At 39.0% G+C, this 24,350-nt stretch overlaps 1 protein-coding gene across 1 annotated transcript in view; it reads left to right on the forward strand.

Annotated features, from left to right (window-relative positions):
• LOC144661443 (uncharacterized) overlaps positions 1-24,350 on the forward strand; it is a 61,517-nt gene that overhangs the window by 180 nt on the left and 36,987 nt on the right. The window contains 1 exon segment of the mRNA XM_078522220.1: positions 5,174-5,299. Coding sequence (XP_078378346.1) covers positions 5,174-5,299 — 126 coding nt within the window.

The raw sequence follows: 24,350 nt of genomic DNA on the forward strand, positions 1-24,350 counted from the left end.
TCCCTGATTTAAAATGGCAAACCAGTTAAAAAGAATAAGTTTATAAAGCTCAAGAAAATAGTTTTTTAGACCGGTTTTACGCTGTATTCTCAGGTTCGAGCAATCCAAGAAGGAGCCGCTCTGAACATTGTTATCTCGTGTTCTCTTTGTAGAACAGAGACAGAGATGAAATCAACATTTATTGAGACAAGGAACAGTTATCAGACTAGGGTTAGATTTACGCCGGATATTTCTGATAAACAAATAACTTTTCAAGACACTTACATCTACAAGGACAACAGGTTTTAACTGTGATTCGAGCGAGAAACGATCCTGATGCACTCATTTCAATATACCTGATTTGCATAAAAATGAAAACTGGGTCAACGACATTTTTTCCCAGCTACTCTTCTGCCAGAAGAATGAGCCTCTTCAGTCAACCAAAATGTTTTCCATTGTCAAACAAACTGATAACAAACACCATGTGTGAGATTTACACCCGCAATTGTGCAAACTCTGGCCAAATTCCCACATGCCTGTCTTGTGAATTCAGACAATAATTCAATGGTCATTATTGAGAGAAACGCATGAGTTGTTTTGACTGTAGCAGCTTACTTGCCTGAAAGGAATGACTGTACTTCTAATTTTCATATACCATTATTTCATAGATATTTTAAACTGATATTTCGTGTATTTTTATTTCGGTTTCAAAGTAGAGGGCCACTAGTTCACCAGTCTACGACTTTTAGCGTTTTACCCCTCTTTTCTTCTTCTTCTTCTTCTTCTTCTTCTTCTTCTTCTTCTTCTTATTATTATTACAAGTGAAACCGGTAAAAACAATATATAATTATATATTCCATAGAAAACAGGAAAATGTGAAAAGGTTAAAAAAATAGATTAGTGTGTATCAATCTGCAGCTTACTTTTATAAGTGAATGCCTACATTGTGCGGTTCCAGAAAATTCGATACTCAACCCAAGGATGGTCAATGGGAATTTCGAAGGGGAGGGAGGGCGCAATAGCCCAAATTTTTAAAAGAAAGTATGAAGCTAAACTGAAAGTTCCAGGGGGTCGGAAGGGTTTATCCTTGGGGTAGGTATGGATATTTTTGGAACCACACATAATTAAACTGCCATTAAGGTCTGGACACACTAGGCGACACGTCGCTGCAACACGTCGCGGCATTATAAAACCGAGAGAATGGAAACGATACATCGATGACATTTTCTCACTTTGGGACTCTAACAAACAGGAAATTACCCTGTTTATCAAGCTAACAATTTCCATAATACGATCAAATTTACGGCTGAGATTTTAGAGAACGAAACAACATTCCTCGACACAGTCATATTTAAAGGAGAGCGATTCAAAAATGAGTCAATCCTTGATATCCGTACACATTACAAGCCGACTGAAACTTTTCAGTTCACGCAGTTTACCTCAAGCCAACCACCAGGCGTGAAAAGAGGTTTTATTAAAGGTGAAGCCCTTAGAATTCTAAGAACAAACTCTACTAAAACAGCGTTTAAAGATAGTATCTCAAACTTCAAATCACGCCTCATAACGCGTGGATATCCCGACAAAATGATACAAGCAACGCTGTCTAAAGTAAAACAAAATCAAAAAAACAGATCTTGCCATTTGTCACAACATACCACCCAGCGGTGCGTAACCTTAAAAATATATGCAAAACTGGGATTTAATACAAAATCAGCCGTTGCTGAACTCACTTTTCAATATCGTACAATAGGGGTAAATCTCTTAAATACATGCTTGTTAGAGCTAAAATATGAAGGTAATGTACAGTTACACCACATCACGTTTTGGGTCCGTGCAGGCCTGTCATTATTCTTTATTCACTGACCACGAAAATGACGTAACCAGTGACGCAACATAAGTCAAATTTTGGAACCCTTAAGAAATTGTCGCCACGTTTCCAAAACCAAAATCCGGCATGCACGTTGTCAAATATCAAATGGAACATCAGAGGTGAGATTGCCAACACATTCGACGGCTTTAATTGTAAAAACTGCGATCTCACAAGCTGTCAAATGCGCGACTTTACACTGATTTCCCATCTAATTCGCCGGTCAATTTTTAGTGTTATTGTATAAAAAAAATCGACCACATTTTTCCGTGATTTATATTATTATAGACTATTGATATGACACCATGAAATGTCCAAAACAGTGAAACCACTTGTTAATGGCTTGTGGTTATATTTAAGTTTCGATCGTTTCATGCGTCGTTTCTATGGTCTATTTAATAATTAGATTATGAGCTCTCGATTTCTACTGCGTGATAGTTGATGAGGGCGAAACCTGAATAAACTATTACGCATAGAAATTGAGAGCGAGTAATCTAATTATTTTAGTATAAATCCACTAGAATATCCACTATTATACCACTCTTAGATCCTTTGATTGATTGAATAATGATATAAATAGGTCACGCCACACGCGGATAACTGGCCACTGCACCACATTTCATTGGCTTCTGTGTGCACCTTTGCTTTTAATTCACGATTTATTGAAACCGATTCACGATTTGTTGTAACGTTCAAGGACCCTTTGGAAGTCAACGTTTTTAAAAAAATTCGAAAACGTGAACAATAAGAAATTTATGAAAAGTTGAATGAGTCGCTTGCAAGGAAGAAACGACATTGCATTGGCATCTATGTGCGCCTTTGCATTTTATTCATGATTATTGAAACCATCATTTCCGCGAAAGAGAACGACAAGCCAGGTTTTTAATTGTAAACTGACAACTGAAAGATATACTGACGTACAAAACCGTTTGGAAGTCAAGCTGTTTTAAATCTAGAAAACGTGAACGATTAGAAATTTATGAAAAGTTGAATGAGTCACCCGCTAGGAACAAACCTTCGCTTTCAGTTGATCTGCTTTGTTGAAATCGCTCTTGTTTTACTACTCCTCGATGGGGACTATGAAATTGTGTGGATTGCTAACCATTCTAAAATTTATTTCCACAAAATGTCTCAGTAAAACACATCTCTGAATGTTATAACATTATAAAATTGCCCACTTTTAAAAGTGAAACTCTAATTTCAAATCCTTGTCTTACCGTGTAAAATCTTCATTACATATTTCGTTGCAGTTTTTGTCTTCTCTGGAATCGCTTCGTTTAGTAAATTATCAAAGTCCTTTTTTCAAAGACAATTTGAAAAGCGAAGAGGCGGCCGCCATTTTGTTGACAACCGCACGCTGTTTGGCTTTAACTCACATTCTACAACAGAATAGATAGCGAGTAGCGTGGCCAATCAGAGAACAGCAAGTAGATTGATACTAAAGAGGTGTAGACTATGCATGAAAAAAGGCTGGTCCATTTGTTAAATATATATATAACTAACTGCAGACAGTACTGTTTCGGCCTTCTGGGCCTAATCAGTGCAGTGGTAATGCTAGGTTGGAGGTTTAGCTGTATAGCTACCCCAAATGATCCCCCACTTGTGGTATCATCTAAGCCATGCAGAGTGCTCAAACTAGAAAAAACTAGTGAGCATGCGCAATGCTAGCGGCAATGACTCATCCTAGTAGAGTGCTCAATTTGGACATGAAAGCAAAGCTTTGTAATGCCAAAGAGCTTTATAACATAGCTCGCAGAGCCGCGCAATCAAATTCAGTATACGTAAGCGTGCTCAAAATCCCGATGGAGCACGCTGATGACGTAATCGACGAGCGAAAATTTCACTGAGTAAAGCTCATACGCTGCGGGTGTTTTGCTAAAGCGATGACATATTATCTTTCCAAATACGAAAAGTGAATCCTTTCAATATTTTCCCAAGGATACGAGCTACAAGGTAAGCTGTTTCTTATTACGAGACGGAGAGCGAAAGAGAAAATAAATTCGATTTTGCCGTCAAAGTTGTTTGTGTGCTTTCCTTAATTCAAACAACCACAACTAACGTGCGAGTCTCAAAGGACGAAAATCATTTTTTTCACTGCCCTAACGTGGAATAATGGGCCAACCATGAATGACAACAGCTCGATGGCACTAAAAACTAGCTGCCTGACGAAAATTTTCGCGTTTTAAGCATTACACCAAAGCGTCTACGGCTCTGTTGTGATTTTGCCGCTCGGGAAAAATTAACTTTATCGGGCGCTTCATTCAACTACCGTTTTCAAAAATACTTAAAACTAAGCATGGAACCGAATTCTTTGACTATTTTAGCCCTTGGAATCTGTTCGGCTGTTCGAGGTTGTTTTGTTTTAATTTTCTTCCACGGAGGAGTAAACATTTTAAATTTAATTCAGCGAAAACTCTCAGCATCAACAGCAGTATTTGCTGTTTTTGTCATTTTTTTCTTCGCTCTGCCACCGTATAAACTTAGTCAATTTATCAGCCATTTGACACAAACTGCTCCAATCGTGTAAACTTGTACATGTGTAATTTATTGCTCGACCGCTAAGTTTATGTTCTCACACTGCACACAATTAACACAGTTTTTTTCCCGCGGCCGGTTTTGTTCCACCGGCAATGTTATAAAACAAATTGGTTCATGCTTTTAGCTGTGCTCCATCGAGTTATGGAGCACTTGGGAAGTTTGGAGAGCACTCAAGAAGCTAGAGTTGCCCTCGGCTATCGCCTCGGGCAACTCTTCCGCTTCTTTCGTGCTCTCCAAACTTCCCGCGTGCTCCATAACTCGATGGAGCACGTTAAAGCATGAACCAATTGTTAAATATCTAACTGCAGACAGTACTGTTTCGGCCTTCTGGGCCTCATCAGTGCTAATGCTAAGATGGAGGTTTAGCTGTATAGCTACCCCAAATGATCCCACACTTGTGGTATCATCTAAGCCATGCCAGAATGCTCAAACTAGAAAAACTAGTGAGCATGCGCAATGCTAGCGGCAATGACTCATCCTAGTAGAGTGCTCAATTTGGACATGAAAGCAAAGCTTTGTAATGCCAAAGAGTTATATCTAACTGCAGACAGTACTGTTTCGGCCTTCTGGGCCATATATTTTATTTTGGACCTTTGTACATTGCTTTGCTGGGTGGAGATGGCTTTTGACATTCTTGAGAAAAAAAGAGCCATTAATCATTGGTAAAAAGGATTGTTGAACATTCAGTGATCAATCTTTCTAGACAATCCCCAAACCTATAGTTAAAAGCAGAGATTTGCATCTGAATCGCCTTAAATATTGTTCCTGTCTTCTTGAATATTTTTCCAGGGCTAACGTTTGTTGGAGATATACTACACAAACCAAGTCCTATTACACAACAACAACAACGACTACAACCAGACGCACAAGGACCAAATGTGGTATGTTTGGTTGGGATAGGTGCGGTAAAGATAGGTAAGGGACATAATGTTTAAAACAATCCTGTTCAGTTTGATGCACGTGGGAACATTTCCACGTACTCTCTAATACCTGGCTTTCCTTACTTTTAAGGGACTCGCGCTATATAGGAAAAACAACTGTCTAAATGCTCGCGCAATTCTGTAAAGAGAGGTCGCTACGATAACACTTTTGATTTGTTAGTGCGAGATATTGCAATTGCTTTCTTTTACTCGTTCTAATATGTTAATTTAAAAAAGTTCCTTCTTTGACTCGTTCTAAATTTTGTAAATTAAAAGTAAATTCACTTACCGTTGATTGTACGCGACTACATTCTTAATTAATTCGCCATTTGCTTAATAAATTTTAGACAGTTGTTTTCCCTATATAGCGCGAGTCCCTTAAAAGTAAGGAAAGCCTTATCGCTTTTCCTTTGATTCCAGATCGATTTAAGTACTTTTCGTAAACAACTACAGTAAAAACCCGCGAGTAAGGGCCTGTTTACATGATTCCGGAATGACTTTCATTCCGGAACGAGTTCATTCCATCCCCATACATTTCTTTGTATCTGTTTACATGATACCGAAACGAAAGTCAAGTCATTCCGGAATGAGTTCATTCCGGTTTTCATTCCGGAATAAAAGTTTCGTTCTGGAATGACATTTCATTCTGGTATCATGTAAACACAGAACGAATTTTGTTCCGAGATGAAATCGCAACTCGAAAACCGCATACGGACTCCACAGTTTGAATTCAGAGCGAAAAAACGTAATAACAATTACTGTTTAGCCCAAAGAAGCAGCTCTAGGGTCAAATTACTCGTTTGAATTGCAGTTACGGCAATTAAAGGGCACAAAAACAAGTTTGCGTGAAGCATGCGCCATCTTGTTTTGATCTCGCGCGAAACATGCGCCACCTTGTTTTGATTGTAAAGCGCTATGAAAGACTAGCTAAATAGCGCTATAGAAATGATAATTATTATTAAAACCGCGCACGTGAAAATGCCTTTGGTTGAACGGGTCGACTCTGTCATGTAAATGGAGAACGAACTTCATTCCGGAACGAGTTTCGTTCCGGAATGAAAGTCATTCCGGAATCATGTAAACAGGCCCTAAGAACCTTATTATTTCCAGGTTAGCCTAAACAGGTCCTTACTTAAATGGCAGTTAAGTGTCATACTCTGTATTTTTTTAACTATATTAAAAGGCCGCGGTCACGGTACTTCGCTGATTTGCCTGAAATTTTGCATGTAGCGTTAGTTTGGGGTTCTTACTACGAAACGTATGTTTTAAAGTTCCAATAATTTTTACTTTGGGAATTTTTTGAACATGTCCGGCTTCGATCGCTTCCGAAGGCGAACCAATATGGCGGATCGAAGACTTCTTGACACTTTCCCTTCGCGCATACCATAAACGTTTATCAAATGTCAACATCACTGCCTCAAAGAGCTATTTTTCATCTCTTGTTCTGTTGCAAATATTTTTTCAAATTGTACGTTTCGGCAATGAACGAGCATAACGCTTTACCGTACTTCCAAGTTGGTTTTAGAACTCATAAATTAACTGTATGTCGAGAGACCGATATCTCTCATGTTATGTCGATCGAAAAGTTACCACTTTACCTGCAAGTGTAGAATATTTATAGGTCGTTTTATAAAGCGAATAGAAAAATGGGCACTTTTTTTGAATGCGATAAAAAAAATTAACAAGTTGCCAAGTTTCGACTGTCATGTTGTAATTAACTTAGACGATAGTGGCGGCGAAGAGAACCACGCTCCGGATAAAATCCGGAGCACGAATCACAATCAATCAATATAATTATTTATATATTTAATTATCTATGTATAACAAATACAGCAACTGTTGAAATGGCAAAGCAGCAAACAGCTTCCAGTAAGTCAAGAATACAAATTCAGTTGAATACAGCTCCATAAATGTACAGATAATTTTGGTAAACAAAGACAACTAGGTTCATCATTATTGTTGCTTCGTATTATAACCTTTCGTTTGCCACTTTCTGTGTATTTTAAAAGCTCGACTTACCTTGCATTTCAAAGAAGCTTTTTCACATCATTAAAGCGTTTGTCTTGCAGCGAATTTAAGCACTTCGAAGACTTCCGTGTTTTGTAACGCCACATGCCATGAGTTAATTTATACGACTGATAACTAAACCAGGGGTGCTTACCATTTAGCCAAAAAAAACGGAAATTTCGGTTGGAAATCAAATGGAACAGCAATTTTCCGGAAATTACGATTGAAAATTGTGGAATACGTTTTGAGGTATCCCGTTATATTCCGGTTGGTTCGAACCGTCGGAAATTTTCTTTCCATTTGAACGAATCTTCCGTTTCCAGGCCCTTTTTAGCACCTACGCACAGTTTTAGTCGTGTTTACAATATAGCGTCTTTATACCAGTCCAGAACGTGTGTGTTCACCTCGACCATAGGAATGCCAGCACTTTTTTAACAGGAGAAATAAGCGGCCTGCCTCTGCTATTCCACGTTGGAATTGTTCATGTGTTCATATTTTTTCTCGGGACAGGATCTAGCTCGAACGTGCCAATTTTCCCTCGACTGCGAAATTCACTCGGTGCGTAGGTGGGAACATTTACCTCAAAATAACCTTGTATTCCGTTTAAATCGCGTCTCATGGAACAGCTGACGGCAGTAAATAGCATCAGCCCATCTTCTTCGTCAAAGAGTTTGTTTTCTACCTCGAAGTATCCAGCTATATCGACAGAAAACAACACTGAATTTGGCGCTAGATCGAGTGAGCGGGAAGGAACGCCTGGTAGAATAATGGTAAGCGAAATCTCATCCGGTTGGTCGGTATATTCGGGAAATCGCTCACCATTATGCAGCGGTCACACCAACCGGATTTTTCTTGCAAATGGTAAGATCCCCAGCACTTGAAATGTACAACCTTGGGAAGAACATTTTTTTTTTTGAGTGGGTGGGGTGGGGGGTTGAGGATGGGGATTTTCATTGAAACGAAGCACAGGATAACTACACTTTAAACAAGCGCTAGCTCGCAACTTTTGGAATCTTGAAATAAAAGAAATGAAAATGGCCTTCTTAGAGTCATTACCCTTAAATAGAACTGAACATAGATTTTTTACCAAACTTCGCCTACGTGTTTATTACTTTAAGGGAACATAAATTTTGAAATAAAAAATGATGGTCGCGATATTCGTTTAGAAGCAGAAAGACCTTGTATATTCCATATAATTCCTTTATAATTCCTCTGCGAGTACTAGTAAAGTACACGATTTTAGCGATAATTTATGTTTAAAACATAGGAATTGATATATTTTCATTTTACAAAAAGAATTTGATCGCACCCAAAATATAAAAAAAAAAATTACGAGAAAGCGACAATTTACTTCTATAGCGGACTAAGCTGTATAGAAAAGAAGCCGCCATTTGGTTTATGTGCGCGAGCTAATTTCGCGTAAAATTCTGCGTAGGAACATTTATTTTACTTAGAAAGATGAAAAAATCTATTTCGTATTGATGCTGTAAAACAATTTTCTGGAAAACGAGAGTAAAATTATAGCACTACTAAGGTAAGGCGCGTGTTCCGATTGGTTAATTTAGCGTCTACTATTTGCCCATGGGTGCACGCTGACGTATGCCTTCAACCTGAGCGCGCGCGCTGATCTGATGCGACATATTACAAGAAATAATAATAATAATAATAATAATAAAAGCTTTTATTTATACACGATAAATGTTTTGCAGCATAGCTGATGTGGTCGTGTTTACAAATTACTATTGAAGCTAACTAAACCCTTAAATAACAAATAAAGACTACAAACTAAGCATTCCAAACAAACAAAAATACACAACCTTTAAATCCCTAATTCTTTCAAAGCACCCTTGAAACTTGCCAACGATTCTTTAAGGCGGGCCTCGTTACTCAAAGAATTCCATAATGTGGCCCCTTCATAAGTAATCGACTTTTTGAGAAAGTCAGTCTTTGGTCTTGGTACTGACAAGCAATTTTTCCTTCTAAGATTGTAATTAGTCTTTTGCTCCGTCCACAAGTGTTGTAATTGGACCGGAGCACCTCCAGATACACATTTGAAGACAAAACAAAGTACCCTGCGGATGTACATTTGCCTCAATGGTATCCACTTTGCTTGACGCAGTACGTCTTCTGAAGGGGTGAACCAGTCTAAGCCGAAAATTATCTTGGCGGCACGCACATGGACTGTTTCTAAGTCACTAAAAAGTGTTGAGCCACACGACCCCCAGACTATCATACCGTACATTACAGACGGTAAAATTACTTTAAAATAAAAGTCTACTCTCGCAGGAATTGGCAAAAAATACAATGATCTTAAAAGGTTCAGTTTCTGGGTGAAACGTTTACACAGTTCTTTGACATGAATGTTCCATTTGAGTGCACTGTCTATTTGGACACCTAGACACCTTGCTGAAGTGACTTGCCTGATGTTATTTTCCCCAAGCTTAATGCTTTGTAAAGGGCCAGTAAATGATCCTCGGTATAGCAGCATATATTCTGTTTTTCCCGGGTGTGGCGTCAGCAAATTTTGACAACACCAGCGATATAATTTCCGTAAGATGTAATTTAGCACGGTGGCTACCATGTCCGGACTTGTGGCCGCGACGTAGATGGTTGTGTCATCAGCATACATGTGAAGCTTTCCTTCACTACCATCGGTTATATTTGGCAGATCGTTGCAGAACAATGCAAAAAGTAGAGGACCAAGGACAGATCCTTGTGGCACGCCAAATTTCACTGTCTGTAGGCTGGATCGACTGCCGTTAATTACCGTGACCTGGTGTCTTTCTGAAAGGTAGTCCTTGATCCAAGACCAAAGGTCTCCTGAAATGCCAAGCCCTTGGAGTTTTTGTAGCAGCAGCGAGTGGGATATAGAATCAAAGGCTTTGCGGAAGTCCACAAACACTATTCCCACCACCAGGTTACTGTCCAGCGCTGTTCTCCAGTCTTCAGTCAACTTCACCAGCAGTAGTTCTGTCGAGTAGCCCTTTCTATATGCCCACTGGTTCCTGCTTCTTAAGTCGTGATTTGTTATATGCGTGGTGATGATGGAGCCTATACATGACTCCATCAGCTTCCCAGGAACGGACAGAAGGGATATCGGACGATAGTTATGCTTGTCTGTCTCGTCACCACTTTTATACAATGACGACACATTAGCTAATTTCCAAGTAGCAGGGACAGAATTGGATGCAGTACTTGCAGTAAAGACAGACATCAGTGACGGTATGATGACATTACCAGCATACTTTAGAAGTTTGGAGGAAACGTGGTCCGGGCCACTTGCTTTGTCTGGTTTCAACTTAAAAAGCGCCTTCTTGAGAATATCTGTTGTTAGATCAATTGTCATTACCGTGGGTGTGACACGGGATAGGTTTGCTAAGGGGTGCCGTCGCTCTGCTTGAGGAAGGCCGCTGGCTAGTTTCTCTCCTATTGTAGCGAAATGTTCGTTCAAAATGTTCGCAATAGCCAGATCTGATGTTTCGGTTTCTCCGCCAGGTCCTTTCATCGCCATAATTTGTTAAGGATGTTTTATAGCAAGCAGATTCCTTTATCAGCCTCCAGTAGGACTTGCAATCTTTTACCTCAGCAAATAGCTCTGTGTAATATTTGCACTTTGCCTTTCTGACGTCTAACGTTACTTTGTTTCGCAGCTCGCGGTATATTTTCCAGAGTTCCTCATTGTTTGTTCTTCTGGCCATCAGTAGGATTTTAAACCTCTGGTTCATTGTATGGCGTATCTGCGGTGTTATCCACGGGAGAGACTGACTTCTGATCTTCACTTCCCTGTAAGGTGCGTGTCTGTTGCAGATGTCGTTAAAGATGTTTGACCACGCCCAGTAACAGTCATCAGGATCATCAAACGCAGAACACACAGACCAGGGGGCGTCCTCTAAATCCCTGATGAATTCACACCGATTGAAGTTGTTAAAGGTGCGGCCTTTGACTATTTTCGGAGGTGGTCTTCGGACTCTTGTTTGAACACAAGCATACACTAACATGTGATCCGAGATACCAAGCTCCAGATTACGTGTGTTGCTGATAAGCCCTGCTCTGCTTGCGATGACTAGGTCTATAAGTGTAGAGGTGTCACGTGTCACTCTTGTTGGCTCGTTATTAACCACGGTATAGTCAAATTGAAGTAGTGATGTCTGTAACTTACTACCGGTGGTAGACAACACAATGTCACCATTTCGTTGCGCGTAATCGCAATTGAAATCACCCACAATGACAACGTTCTTGTATTTCATCCATACCTTCTCCAGAATCTCGTGAAACCGTTCATAAAATGCTCCATCCGATGGAGGTCTATAGATTGTTCCAACTACAAAAGCGTTAGAGTCGATTAACAGCTTCAGCCACATCCCCTCGACTTCTTGTGTTTCCAAGACTCTCAGCCGGGATGAACATATGTACCTGGCCACATATACCACGCAACCCCCACCAGCTGTGCCAACGCCTCGGTCCCTTCTTATTATCTTATAGTCTTTGACTTCTAACTGACGGTCCGATATCGTGTCATCCAAATGGGTCTCGGTTATTGACAACACATCAAAGCGACACAAATACAATAGAAGTTTAACCTCTTCCAGTTTGTTTCTCAGGCTGCGGATGTTAATATGAGCAATGTTTAGGTTTCTTGATCGCGGATTAATAGCTTTTGCAAACTGTTCCAGGTAATCCTTACTGACTCTCACACCATCCTTACTTGGTCCAGGATTTGTGCTGATGTCGCCACTAAGTAGTAAGATTCGGCGTGCTGCGGTAGAGTTAGCATAATACGCCACAGGTTTGGTGGATAACTTGGTGTGTTGACGTAAACTTTTCCGCCATCCGCATTTAGAATAGTTAGTTTGTACTACAGCCGCATTATCTATCAATCGCGGGACACTTCTCTCACTTCCTGTTGCTGCCCACAGAATAAGTAGTACTACCAATGTGCTCCGGCATTCATATATTCTTCTTGCAAGGTGTATCATCACAATCACCACCGACCGTTGTTTTATGACAGTGTTTACTGTTTTATCGCACCCATGCGCACGTAGTTTGTATCACAAAAAGCGTTCTCACATGGTGCGCGCGCTGGTGCGAGTAATAGAGCTGATAGAAAGTTCTTCAAAGCGCGCTCTAAGTTCGTTATTTTTTGCGCGCACAGCGCCCGTTCCTCCACGCGTTGACAGTAGCGTCAGTCGTTAGCCTTCGCGTACAAAGCCGTTACAACTCGCGTAGATCAGATGTGGTTACGCGATCAACAGAAAACTGTTCCGTTATATCCAAGTTTTCCGATAAGTGCCCAGAAAAAGCCTCTCAATTCGTCAAGAAACGTCGCTGAAAGCTCGTTAGTTCAGCCCACTGTGTCAAGTGTCACGTTACAATAGCTGCTTAATAGATGGGCCAGCTTAATCAGGTCTCAGTAAGGCACAAAAAGCAGAAATTTCCAGAGCCAAAACATGCGTGGCTGCACGCAATGAATGACTATCCGAGTGCCACTACTTCACGAGTTTTTTTACATGTTTTCTCGATTTTATTGTGAATTTGAAAAGCTAAACGTAAGAAAAACTGTACTCCATAATGCTGAAAGACTTTGCGGTATAATGCAAGATTGAAATAATTCAAAATTTTTTTCTTTTAGGTTTTCGACTGCGTTTACGCAAGCACTACTCGCAATTGTTGAAATAAGCGCGCGCACTTTTACCTCAAAGAAACTGTAATAAATCGCCTGAACGTTGTGCTATAAAACAAATGGTAAACATCACAGCGTGCACTATTGAGTTACAGAGGCACTTGGGAAGTTTGCTTAGCACTCAAGAAGCTAGAAGCAGCAACCTCCCGCGTGCATCTGTAACTCAATAAAATAATAAAATAATGGCTTCCGTAAAAAACTGATGTAATACCTACGCAAATTTCACTTGTTTCCCTGTAAACTATGATGTGAGTTTCAACCTTATACATATTCTGATGTTTTGATTTTAGCAAAAATTTCATGTCTAGATTTTAATAGCTGAATGTTCTTCGAAACACCAAATTCAACTTACTTTAGCCGTTGAGCACTTACAAACTGTGGACCATCTACTAGCATGCCGGTGAGTTGATCACGTGATAACCACAAAAATAGCATAACTACCTGGATAGAGCAAGAGGTTGCTGACTCCTCTGTGGCCGGCTTTTAAGGTTTGACACAATAATAAAGTTCATGTATGTTACGTTCTAACTTAAGTTCTAAGTTAAGAAGGCTCCATAGGGTTTTTTGACCGTGCGCGCTGATGATGCAAGCTTTCGAAATCTGCGCGCGCGATCGCGAGCTGACGCAAGCTCAGGCAAAAATGATCGACCATGGATTTATGTTAAATATTTCAAAAGATAACTTTATTCGTAGTAGATTTCCAAGTCCGGCCAATGCTGTTTAATCTTTCAAAGATTGTGAGTTTGTAGATTGTCTTAATGAAATTGCATCAAACACCCAGTAAACACTGTAATTGAACCTAGTGGTTTCAGCATTGACGTATGCTCAAATAGCGATCTTGTCGAACTTCATTCTATTTTGCTGACGTTATTGTTTCAAATGTCTGGGGTAAAAACGGCAACTTTTTTTATAGTTTTTCTTGAGTTTCCTTCGGTAAAATTTCGTAATTGGCAGAGGGGTTACAATTACTTTGCTTAACGTGGCGCTCGTTTTTTAGAAAAAATCTATAAGACGTGTTTTACGCAGAGAGGAAAGAAACAATTTTGCCGCTAACAAAGAATGTGCCTTTACAACTGCAGGGGGGGGGGGGGGGGGGCATTGCCTCGCATGCATCCGTGGCGGTTAAGTCGGCGCAGCGACTTCCCCCAAGCTTCGTGGCTGCATTACTTATGAATATCGCCCGCTACCAATACTCCGATCCAGCACGTGCTGTCTAGCAGTCAGCTCGTAGTGCTGGGGAGATAAGTGAGGTTCTTGTGTCACGCAATCCCCGGAAGTCGCACAGGCTTACCTAAAACAAGGCAGTGCTCCCTTATTAACGCCACTTGGATCATTGTTTGTATCTGTCAGTAGTTTGCGTGATACGCAAACAACAAGTCACGGTTATATTGTTCTGAAAGGAACAGTTACATTGACGTCTACTTTTTTCCTGTTTAACTTTTTTTTTCAGGTAGTATCCATGAACTGTAAAAATTTTGGAAGATTTCACTGAAGGAAATTGTAGAAAATCGCACTTAAATCCAGCTAAACACTAAAAGATGCATTTGTTTGGGTAGTCTTAATTCATGACTTGAACCCATCATTTTAACAGAGAATGTTGTAGAACACTATTTCATCATTGCTGATTTCCTTTCATAAGTTTTAGCGAACTGGGACTAAAAACGAATGCAAAATTACATTTCAAAGTGTAACACTAGCGCGCGCCACTTCATATTCGATCACGCTATGGAGCCACATTAACTGAGTTTCATAATGCTGTCATCACCTCGATATAGCCTTATAGGAAGTAGAGAAGGACGGTAATGGAAAACAGAATGACACCAGGAAGCTTCACCCCCAAAGTGGTAAAGGAACAACGTTTAACACAGTTCCCTCTTAGACCGTTTGCTATGCAGTCTAAATGCTCTGTTCAGTTTGCAGGTAGCATGTCAAAGCAAGAACAACTTGGCACGTGGCTCTCCAAGATCTCCGTGTACGGTGATTTTCGGTGTGGGATTTTCCCCCATTCGAACTTATATCCAGTTCAAAGTGGCAACAAATGCCTTGAAGTACGGATACTGTTAGCTTACTCAGCCTATTCTCAACAACAAGATCACACAGATTATAGCCGTCACAGGTGAATGGGTGATTGGGTTGTATTTGCTCTATCACTTTATTTCAAACTGTTGCTATGGCATCTTCAGCCAAATCGGCGAGGTACCGTGGCCGGCCAAAGTTCGAAAGATACGGAGTATACCACTTAATAAGTTCTTATTTTCTGAAGAAAAATTTACATTGTCATATTTGGCCTAATTCTTGTATAAAATTTGCATAACACATACGTTTTTATGTAAAAATGAAGCACTAATCGTACAGAACATGAAATTGTATACATGTACAGTTAAGCCTTATCCAAACTTATTTTCCTAAAAGTTAACATTTTAATCAATTTTATAAAATAAGAACCCGTTTCCAAATTTTAGTCTTAATAGGGTCTTATAAAAAGAGGGATCTAATTTGCAAATGTTAGTCTAACAGGTCTTTATTGTATTTTTTGGCTTGTTCCTGCTAAACTAACCAATTAAAGTTATCGTATGCGAACAATTTTCCAGTAACAACAATTTCACTTTTTTTAAAAATTGTTCTTAACTTAGTTTAAGTTAATTAATTGTGGACACTTTTGTCTTTTGACCAGCACGAACTGGGTTTGGCTTTGTTCAACCTTATAAACATTGGATTACTTTTATTAGTTCATTTAAGCCCCATTTTCACGACAGAATATTTTTGGCACGGCTCGGGTAAAAATGGTATGCCTACCGATAAATATTGGTTCGGCAGGGATACATTTTGTCGTGTAAACAACTATGCCTCACCCGTGCCGAACCAAAATTTTACCTGTGCTCGGACCTAGTCGCGAGGTAGTCCGAGCACGGATAAAACTGGTACGCGTTCCTGAAAATCTAACCCGGCTCGAATAAAATGTGTAGTGTAAACGATTAGCCGTGCTGAACCAACTTTATTCTTATAAAAGTTCGTTTAATAAATTTGCAACAAAAAAAGAAAACAACTAGATCGACTTGGCGAAGTGTTAAACATGTATTTAAAGATAAACAGTTGCCAAGAAAATATCATGAACATTCACGGAAGAACTAGCGTGTCTTTCAGCAGCAGTCTTCTTTGGTCGCATTCTCCTGAGTTCGTGATCGTTAGTGTCCAGAGTCGAAAGCTGAAATTCTCCCTTGGAAGAACATGATGTAACTAGTGGATACAAATATGCGAGGAGTATAAAATAATAATACAAATAAATAATCGTCGCCCACTTAGGCAGAATCGCGTCCGCTGGCCAAGGTTTTGAGCCTCTCTACCCGCACCAAAACATTATTTAAGGTCGCGGGGGATACCTACAGCATGAATAAATTCATGAAGCGAAATTTCGCTAGACCTGCATGTTTTAAAACGCTTATTTCTCCGCTGTTGTGGGTGCGATTAAGCTCAAATTTTACAGAGACATAAAGAAATGACGAAAGATTATGTATGTCATCTTTTATTTGGTGAATTTGGCTTACCGGCGATGTTATAGCCTTGTTAGTGCCAAATTGGGAAGAACATGATTTTGTGGCAGAGTTTGCGGAACGAGTAGGAGACAGCACACTCTGATCTTGTCAACAACTAATCAGTCAATATCTCTAGAGTGTCATAACAGAAGCGGATTTTTTAATTTAAGTTTTGCCAGCAAGTAATGGCGGTTTAAATGCGCAAATTTTAATTGAATGCCTTCTGCCTCTTTCTAAAAGCGCTCTTTTAAAATTCCGCTTCTGTTATGACACACTACAGTATTCATAGTTTACCTATCTGCAGTGGCAAGTCATGAAGTTCTGTATCCGCGCTGTATTCTCTGCCACAAAATTGTCGGAAAAGTCCAAACTTTGAGATTTCCGAAGGTGTCCCGACCAAAACACGATCAGTTTCCAAAGGAGAGATGTAATTATGATAATTATATTCCACGCTTTTATGGTGAGAACAATGCATTTTTAAAAAGGACACGATTGTTTATGCCGAATATTATTGTGATTACTCTGAGCTGCAGAAATTTTCAAATTTGAATAAAAACAAGCTCACAGACTTCCTACAATCTATATGAACGTATATCGCAAAGTGTTGTTTAAATCGGTCAAAAAATCAAAGAAACAGGGATTTTTTTAAAATCACGCGCACGCACTCATATTTTTATCCAGTCATGAATATCTCGTAAAGTTGTCGATGCCAGTCGTTGTACTTCGTGCATACGCTTTAAATAAATGTATAATGATGAACCTAAGGTGTCCCCCGCGACTTAACGCAGTTTAGCACGGTAGAAAAAAGTACGTGTAAACAGGGTATCAGTGCTATTTTTTTGTGGTACTGGTACCAATTTTATCCGAGCCGTGCCAAACTTTTTCTGCCGTGCAAATGGGGCTTTAGTAAATACAAAATATTAAATTGTTTCTTTTGTGGTATTGAATTTAACATTTTGAATACAGATCACGTACGGAAGGAAAAACCCGCTTAGTTCCAGCAATGTTGGTGATTGGTATCGGGAAAACTTGTATTCATGCTTAACTCTTATCAGCCATTTCACTAGGTCGATCAATTCGTTGGGAAAAGTAAGTTTTACAGCAAGAATAAGTACGAGTTTTGCGACAGATTAGATCGAGAACGCCGCCGCTGCCAGGTTAAGTTGAAATCCCGAAACATTTGAGTTGAACAAATCAAACAACTTTACGTAATATACCAGAATACCAGAAACTTAAGGAAAACCAAGCCAAACTAAGTAGCGCGGCCTTTAAGGCGAATACGTTAGTACGCAGACGCGCAGGTTGCGAGAGAGAAACAGTTCTAAGAACTCGGCGCTTGCTTAAATTTCGTTGTTTTCGTTTATCTAGTTTCCGTATACTTTTTGTTGCCGGTTGGAGTATCTGACACAGTTTTTTCACAACATTCCGACGCTATCAAGATCTGGTACTGCTTAACACAGTGTTTAAACTATTTCGGGGATTCAAAATATCCTGAAAAGGGAAACCTATCTCTGCGGAGAGCGCGGCAGCAGGGATTATATTGACGAATGCTCTGTGGTTGCAAACTTGCTGTCGTGTGAGTCAACTCGCCCCCTTTTTTTGGAGGCGAGCGCACGTGGAGTCAACTCTAATCCTACGTTTAGAGGGTATATTGACAATAAAACACGGACGATGACGGGTGTGTATTTTGTTTCCCATGAAATTTCACTGTTGTTAAAGGCACGTTTCAATAGGTTTGATATTTGGCATAAGACACTTTCATTTCTGTCAGTCGAATACGCAATTATGCAAATTCTTTCAAGCTGTTGACCCGAGGAAAAGGGAAGTTATTTTTTGCGCGCAACGCGAGTACATTATGGCTTTTCCGTCGGCAACTGTTCGGAGCTTGATTCTTCGCCAGCTCAACCTTACAATGATTCATAACGTTCATCCCGCCCAAGTTAGTACGAAACAGGAAATTCAGAACGAAAAAACAAACATGAAAGACGAGTTTCGTGTTTTCCATGCATCAGAAGCACGTGAGATAACTTTTGAGATCGTAGAATTCCAGGATTGTCAGATTGCTATTGATCGTAGCGAAATTGTGTTTAAGAACCACACATTTCATGTGATGAAGTGAAAATAGTTACTTCTGTAGCAAAAATGGTCGCGGGAAATCCAGAGAGCGCTACTAAAAGCTTCTCTGAATACAGAAGACAACAATACCGTAGCCAAATTTCAAATAATGTATGCACATATCGTGGATGGTTCATTTTTATGACTTCTTTTTGCTTTTTGATGAAGTGCATTTTTAAATTTAGTAGGCAATCCACGAGAGGACAACAGGCAGTCATTTAACAACGTAACGACAACAAATTGTAGTGTTGATCGATTGATAGCTGTTGATTCAAACATTGGAGAACACAGTGCTATAGAGAGACAAATACAAATTTGAACGGGCGATCCGAAGTCAATAACGATTTCGCTAACCATTGGGGCAAACTCCGAAATCACTGATTCCTGTGGCGGACCGTTTAGTACAGTTGAAGACTTGAGATAAAACACAAGTGTGTTCAAGAGACTCCGAAACTGCTTCAGTCCATGTAGTAAAGGCGATAATTAGAAAAACAATACCGCAATCACAATCGACATCCATGGCCAGCTTTTAAGTGATTCAATTCATCGGCGCTAGAAGTGAAGTGGCTAGGGGCATTATCCAATCCTTTTCTTTCGAAACACTGTCGATGCAATTTCCAAGCAGTCTCCGCCGCCTTGGTCCTAAAAGATTCCACGAAGACTAAAACCTCTTAATGAAAATAATAGCTGCGAAAGCAGTTTGGCTTAAACAAATTGCTTTTGCACAGCTTTTGCGCTAGTTTCACACGAATTATGACTCACGTAAGTGATGAAATCTTTTGATTTTACTAGTACAGCAGACCAAATGGTTACGAAACATCAGGAATTTATACCAGTTGTCATACCATTTCTTTTCGAGGTTCTGTAGTTATACTAGTTTTTCATATCCAAATATCCTGTGATATGAGGAAACTATGTCTACTTTTTACGTGGTATGTATGTTCAGCCTTGCTGTGTTGTTTATATTTTTGTTCGGTTAGTGCAACTAGTAGAATTTTAGCTAGCATTTTCCTATGTAGACTGGCTTGGCTTTTCCTTGTAACCTTGACTACTACCTCCCGTCATCCAAGCGTCCACCTCACACTTCATTATTGCGTTTAGTAACGACAGCCGCTTTGTACCTCAACACTCACTCGATTACCAATCGCAGTGAAACCCCACTTCAGTGGACAATAACAAAACTACTACAGTTTGACAGACTACTTCAGTTTAAAGTGTTTAATGGCCGTTGTATACTGTGTTACCATGTACCGTACAGTTACAAATCAAGCTCACGGCCCAGCTCTGTCCAATAAATACCAACACTATAGAAGAAACTGCTTCCTTAAGCTTAGTTCCACTGGAAACAAGAAGCCTGGCCATTTTGTTTTGGACTTGTAAAGAATATGAACTGAAACCAGCCATGCAACTAAGCCAGGACGCCTTACCAAGACGAGCGCCTCCGCCCTAACAGAACACTAGCAGGTAATGATATACCAGAATATCCACCAGGACAACTTCGCGGGACCTTCAGCAACTGTCTTGTCCTGAGACATGAGAGAAATACAAAGCAACATGCATTCTATCTTTTATATCGTTTGTCATGTAGTTTTCTATGTTGCATTTCATTCGTGTGTTCGTGTTCAATCCAAAAAAATAAAACTTTTTGGACATCTGGTCTTTTAACCAGCACGAACTATATGCCATATAATTCCTTAATAATTCCCATGCGAGTACTAGCAAAGTACACGTTTCCAGCGATAATTTATTTTTTAAACATAGAAATTGATCTGTTTTCATTTTAAGAAGGAATTTGATCGCTACTCTCAAATTACGCAAAATAAAATGATAGGTCACCATACTCGTTTACGAGAAAGCGAGGATTTATATCTCTCGCGGACTAAGCCGCATTGAAAAAAACCGCCATTTTGTTTATGTGCGCACGCTAATTACACGTAACATTCTGCGCAGTAAGGATGCGCAATGCAATACAGGGCAATGACCTTAAGTTGAAATTCCAAACATTCGAATTGAATCAATAAAAAAACTTGCGCAATCTACATTGACCAATCACTGAGCGTTCTGGAATTGAGGTGTGGATTTTTTAAGCGTTGTTTTAAGTGTGTAAGCTTCAGTCGAAATAAGCATGGGGTGAGTTGAGAGCAAGACTGAAACAAGGCTTGATACTCCAAAAAGTCTGTTCCGCGCGACAAGTTTGTCAAGTCATGCACTGGTCAGTAACACTTAAGACAAAATCCACCAGAACTTCAAGTATTAAATAGACAATCTTATGTACCAAAATTATTAACGTCTTATTGGAAACTTCTATGTTACTGTTTAAAATGTCATCGAAAAAAAAAACGAAGTTCCACTGAATCGCAACATGTGAGATTTTACCTATAGCTTGTTAACTTTGAAATTCATTTACTCAGGCTCTGATAAGAAATTCTTGTTTTTTTTTTATTATTAATAAGACACAACAATACAATTACTTACAATACTACGCAGACTTAAACACAAACTACAAATTACCCTACTTTTCTTAACTACTCTATGTACAGTTACTTAGTTACTTAGTTACTTAGTCAGCTACGGTGACAATCTTCTTCCTCTTTTTTGTTACTTACAATATAACTCCTTACACGTTAATAAGGAGAGATGAGATATTTTACCCTCTATTGGTTTCTGAGTTATCAACGGTGTTTTCAATTAGTTCTCTTTGTTGTGCAGCATTCACAAAGTCATGGAGGACAATAGGCTTATTATATAATTTACAATTATAGATATAATAGCGCATAAGTAGTGTAAAGTAATTGAATTTGTTGGTCATACTTTTCTCATATAAGTTAGAGGTAATTCCAAATAAAAGTTGCTCTATTGTTGGAGAGATCTGTAAATTTTACGTTGTATTAAACCACAGAATGACTTTTTGTATGAATGATTTCGTAAAAGAGCAGTGAATAAAAGTGTGGTTGATTGAGTCCTTTTCCCCACAAAAGCAGCATCTATCGTCTGTTTTAATACCGTATTTGAATAGTTCTTTCTTTGTCACAACGATTCTATGAATCAATTTAAATTGAAATTCTTTTAGTTTCGTTTCCTTGCAAAGTTTTCGTGTTAATTTAAATATCTTTGCCCAATGTTCATCATTTAAAGAAAGTGTTTCACTCCATCTTTTGGGACCGGTCGGACCTCCGGTGTGAATTTTATCAATGAAGAGATTGTAGAAGTCTCTTGATTTGGCTTTATCAAGGTTGAAAGTGAAATTACTGTTAAAATGGAAGAGATGGTCATTACTTGTGAAGAACTGTTTATTAAACGACTCTAGTTGTCTCGCTTTCAACCGTAACCGGTCAGGTATGGCACTGATAACCTGAAAATATTGAAGAAAGTATGTGTTGCATGAAAATTTTTCTTTAAATTCTTGGAATGAAAGGTATCTACCATCCTCCTTCAACAAGTCTTTTATAGAAACAATTCCTTCCTCCATCCAGTTGCTGAGAAAGATTGTTTTCTGATCTACTTGAATTTCTTTATTATTGTATAATACTAAATCACTTGCTTGGTCGTAACCATAAAGCGTTTTTAATTCTTGAAAGAAATTGAGAATGTTCTTGTAAAAGGCTGGCAATTGAGGAAAGTACTTTGTATCATAGTTGCATTTTAAAAGAAAGTATAAGCCCCCTTGTTTTCTGAAATAGTGGTTTGGCACAGAACACCAGTTCGTATTTCCAGCGTTCAAGAGTCTGGGGATCCATGCTAATCTCAAAGCTTTAAACATAAGATCTACATCTGTCATACGTAGCCCACCTTTCTCTAAATTTTGGTAGAGAACGGTTCGTTTTATTTTATCCTTCTTTTTTCTCCATATAAAATTGAACAATTTCTTTTTTAGCGTCCCTGCAACTGTATCTGGGACTTCAATACTTGACGCGGAATAAATGATCTGTGAGATACCCAGCGTTTTGGTTATTAATACTCTCCCAATTAGCGTGAGACTTCTAGCACTCCACATATCCAGTTTTGTTTGTAGCTTTCTTAATTTCAAGCTTAAGTTAAGGTCATCATTGCCTTTCTTGTCATACGAGAAATGAATTCCTAGAATCTTCACAGGAGTATGCATCCACTTCATGTCCAAGGGGTTGGTTTTATTGTTGGCCCATTTTCCAAGCCAAATCGCTTTTGTTTTTTTCATGTTTAGCTGTAAACCAGCTATCCTACCGAAGTCATTGACTACATTTAAAGCTTTTTCCACTGAAATTAAATCTGCACAAAAGAGATTTGTGTCATCCGCAAATTGCGACAGTTTGAGCTCGTTGCCATACAAATTAATGCCTTTGACTCCCGGGTCGTGGCGTAATTTTATAGACATTTATTCAGCTGAGAGGATGAACAAATACGGTGAGAGAGGACACCCTTGCCTCACACCTTTCGACGGTTTAAACCAATTCGTCGCATACCCATTATTCAATACTGCGCTCTCCACATTCGTGTAGAATGTACTAATCCATCTTTTTATGCTGCTACCAAAGTTAAAGGCATCTAAGATTCTTAGAATAAAGGGCCATTCGAGAGAGTCGAAAGCTTTGCGAAAGTCGAGGGCCAAAAGAATGCCGGGAATTTTTTTCTCTTTTGTGTAGTCTAGAACATCGCTGATAAGTCTAATGTTTTCCCCGATGTAGCGTCCTTTTACAAAACCTGTCTGATCTGGATGTATTAGATTCGGCAAAAACTTTTCTAATCTATTAGCGATTGCTTTCGCAACATTCAGTAGGGTTATCGGCCTCCAGTTGTGCAGGTCGAGTAAAGAGCCGTCTTCCTTTGGTAATAAAGTAATAATGCCCCTTCTTTGCGAGATGGTAAGTTCGTTTACCTCATAGGCCTCATTTAAACATGCCAGTAGATTTTCGCCTAATAGGTCGTAAAAAAATTTATAGAATTCTACGGTAAATCCGTCTTCACCTGGCGACTTATCATTTTGAAAAGATTCTAGTACATTTTTACACTCTTCATAGCTCAGAGGACCTTCCAAGCTATCCCGATCTTCATCTGAAAGTTTTGGGATTTGTAGATGTTGTGTAAATTCGTTGTATTCATCATGAGAGAAAGTTTTTGCTGATGTATACAGGTCTCTAAAATAAGCTTCAAGAAATTCTTGTTGATATTGTCACGATTAATTACTTAATACATCTTTAGATTTTAAAAAAAGGGTTGAAAATGATGCAATAGGATTTAAATTATCATGCTGATAATCGGTGTTTGTTCAACTAAAATTGCTATTACTCTATTCCCTGATGGATCCCATCTTAAAAGTATTAATGATGGCAGCGGAGTCAATTCGCTTTGCTATTCTACTGTAATTAAAAAGACTAAAAATGCTCTGGTGGTGGGTTGGTAATGTTTTGTATTTTCAGCTTTAATATTTGCATAAGAAAAGTGGTAAGAGGGCTAAGAGATAGACCGGCTGGGCTTATATTCAGAATTGTAGTACCAGGAGGGAAAGTTTTACGAAAGAGGGAAGTTTATGACTAATATAGCTTTTACAATTATAATTTCATTTAACTATTTTTTTTTAGGTTCCATTATATTTGGTTAAATTCAGTTTTGTTTTGTTTTCTACTCCTTACGAGAAAGTATACATTTTCAGCAAAGAAAGTTCTGGCTACATACAGTGAGTAAAGTGCATCAGCAGAAACCTAGGAAATGACAAATAAATAAATTAGGAAATAAGC

Source organism: Oculina patagonica, chromosome 1, assembly GCF_052425735.1.
Source record: "Oculina patagonica isolate OP01 chromosome 1, crgOcupat, whole genome shotgun sequence".
Taxonomy (NCBI): domain Eukaryota; kingdom Metazoa; phylum Cnidaria; class Anthozoa; order Scleractinia; family Oculinidae; genus Oculina; species Oculina patagonica.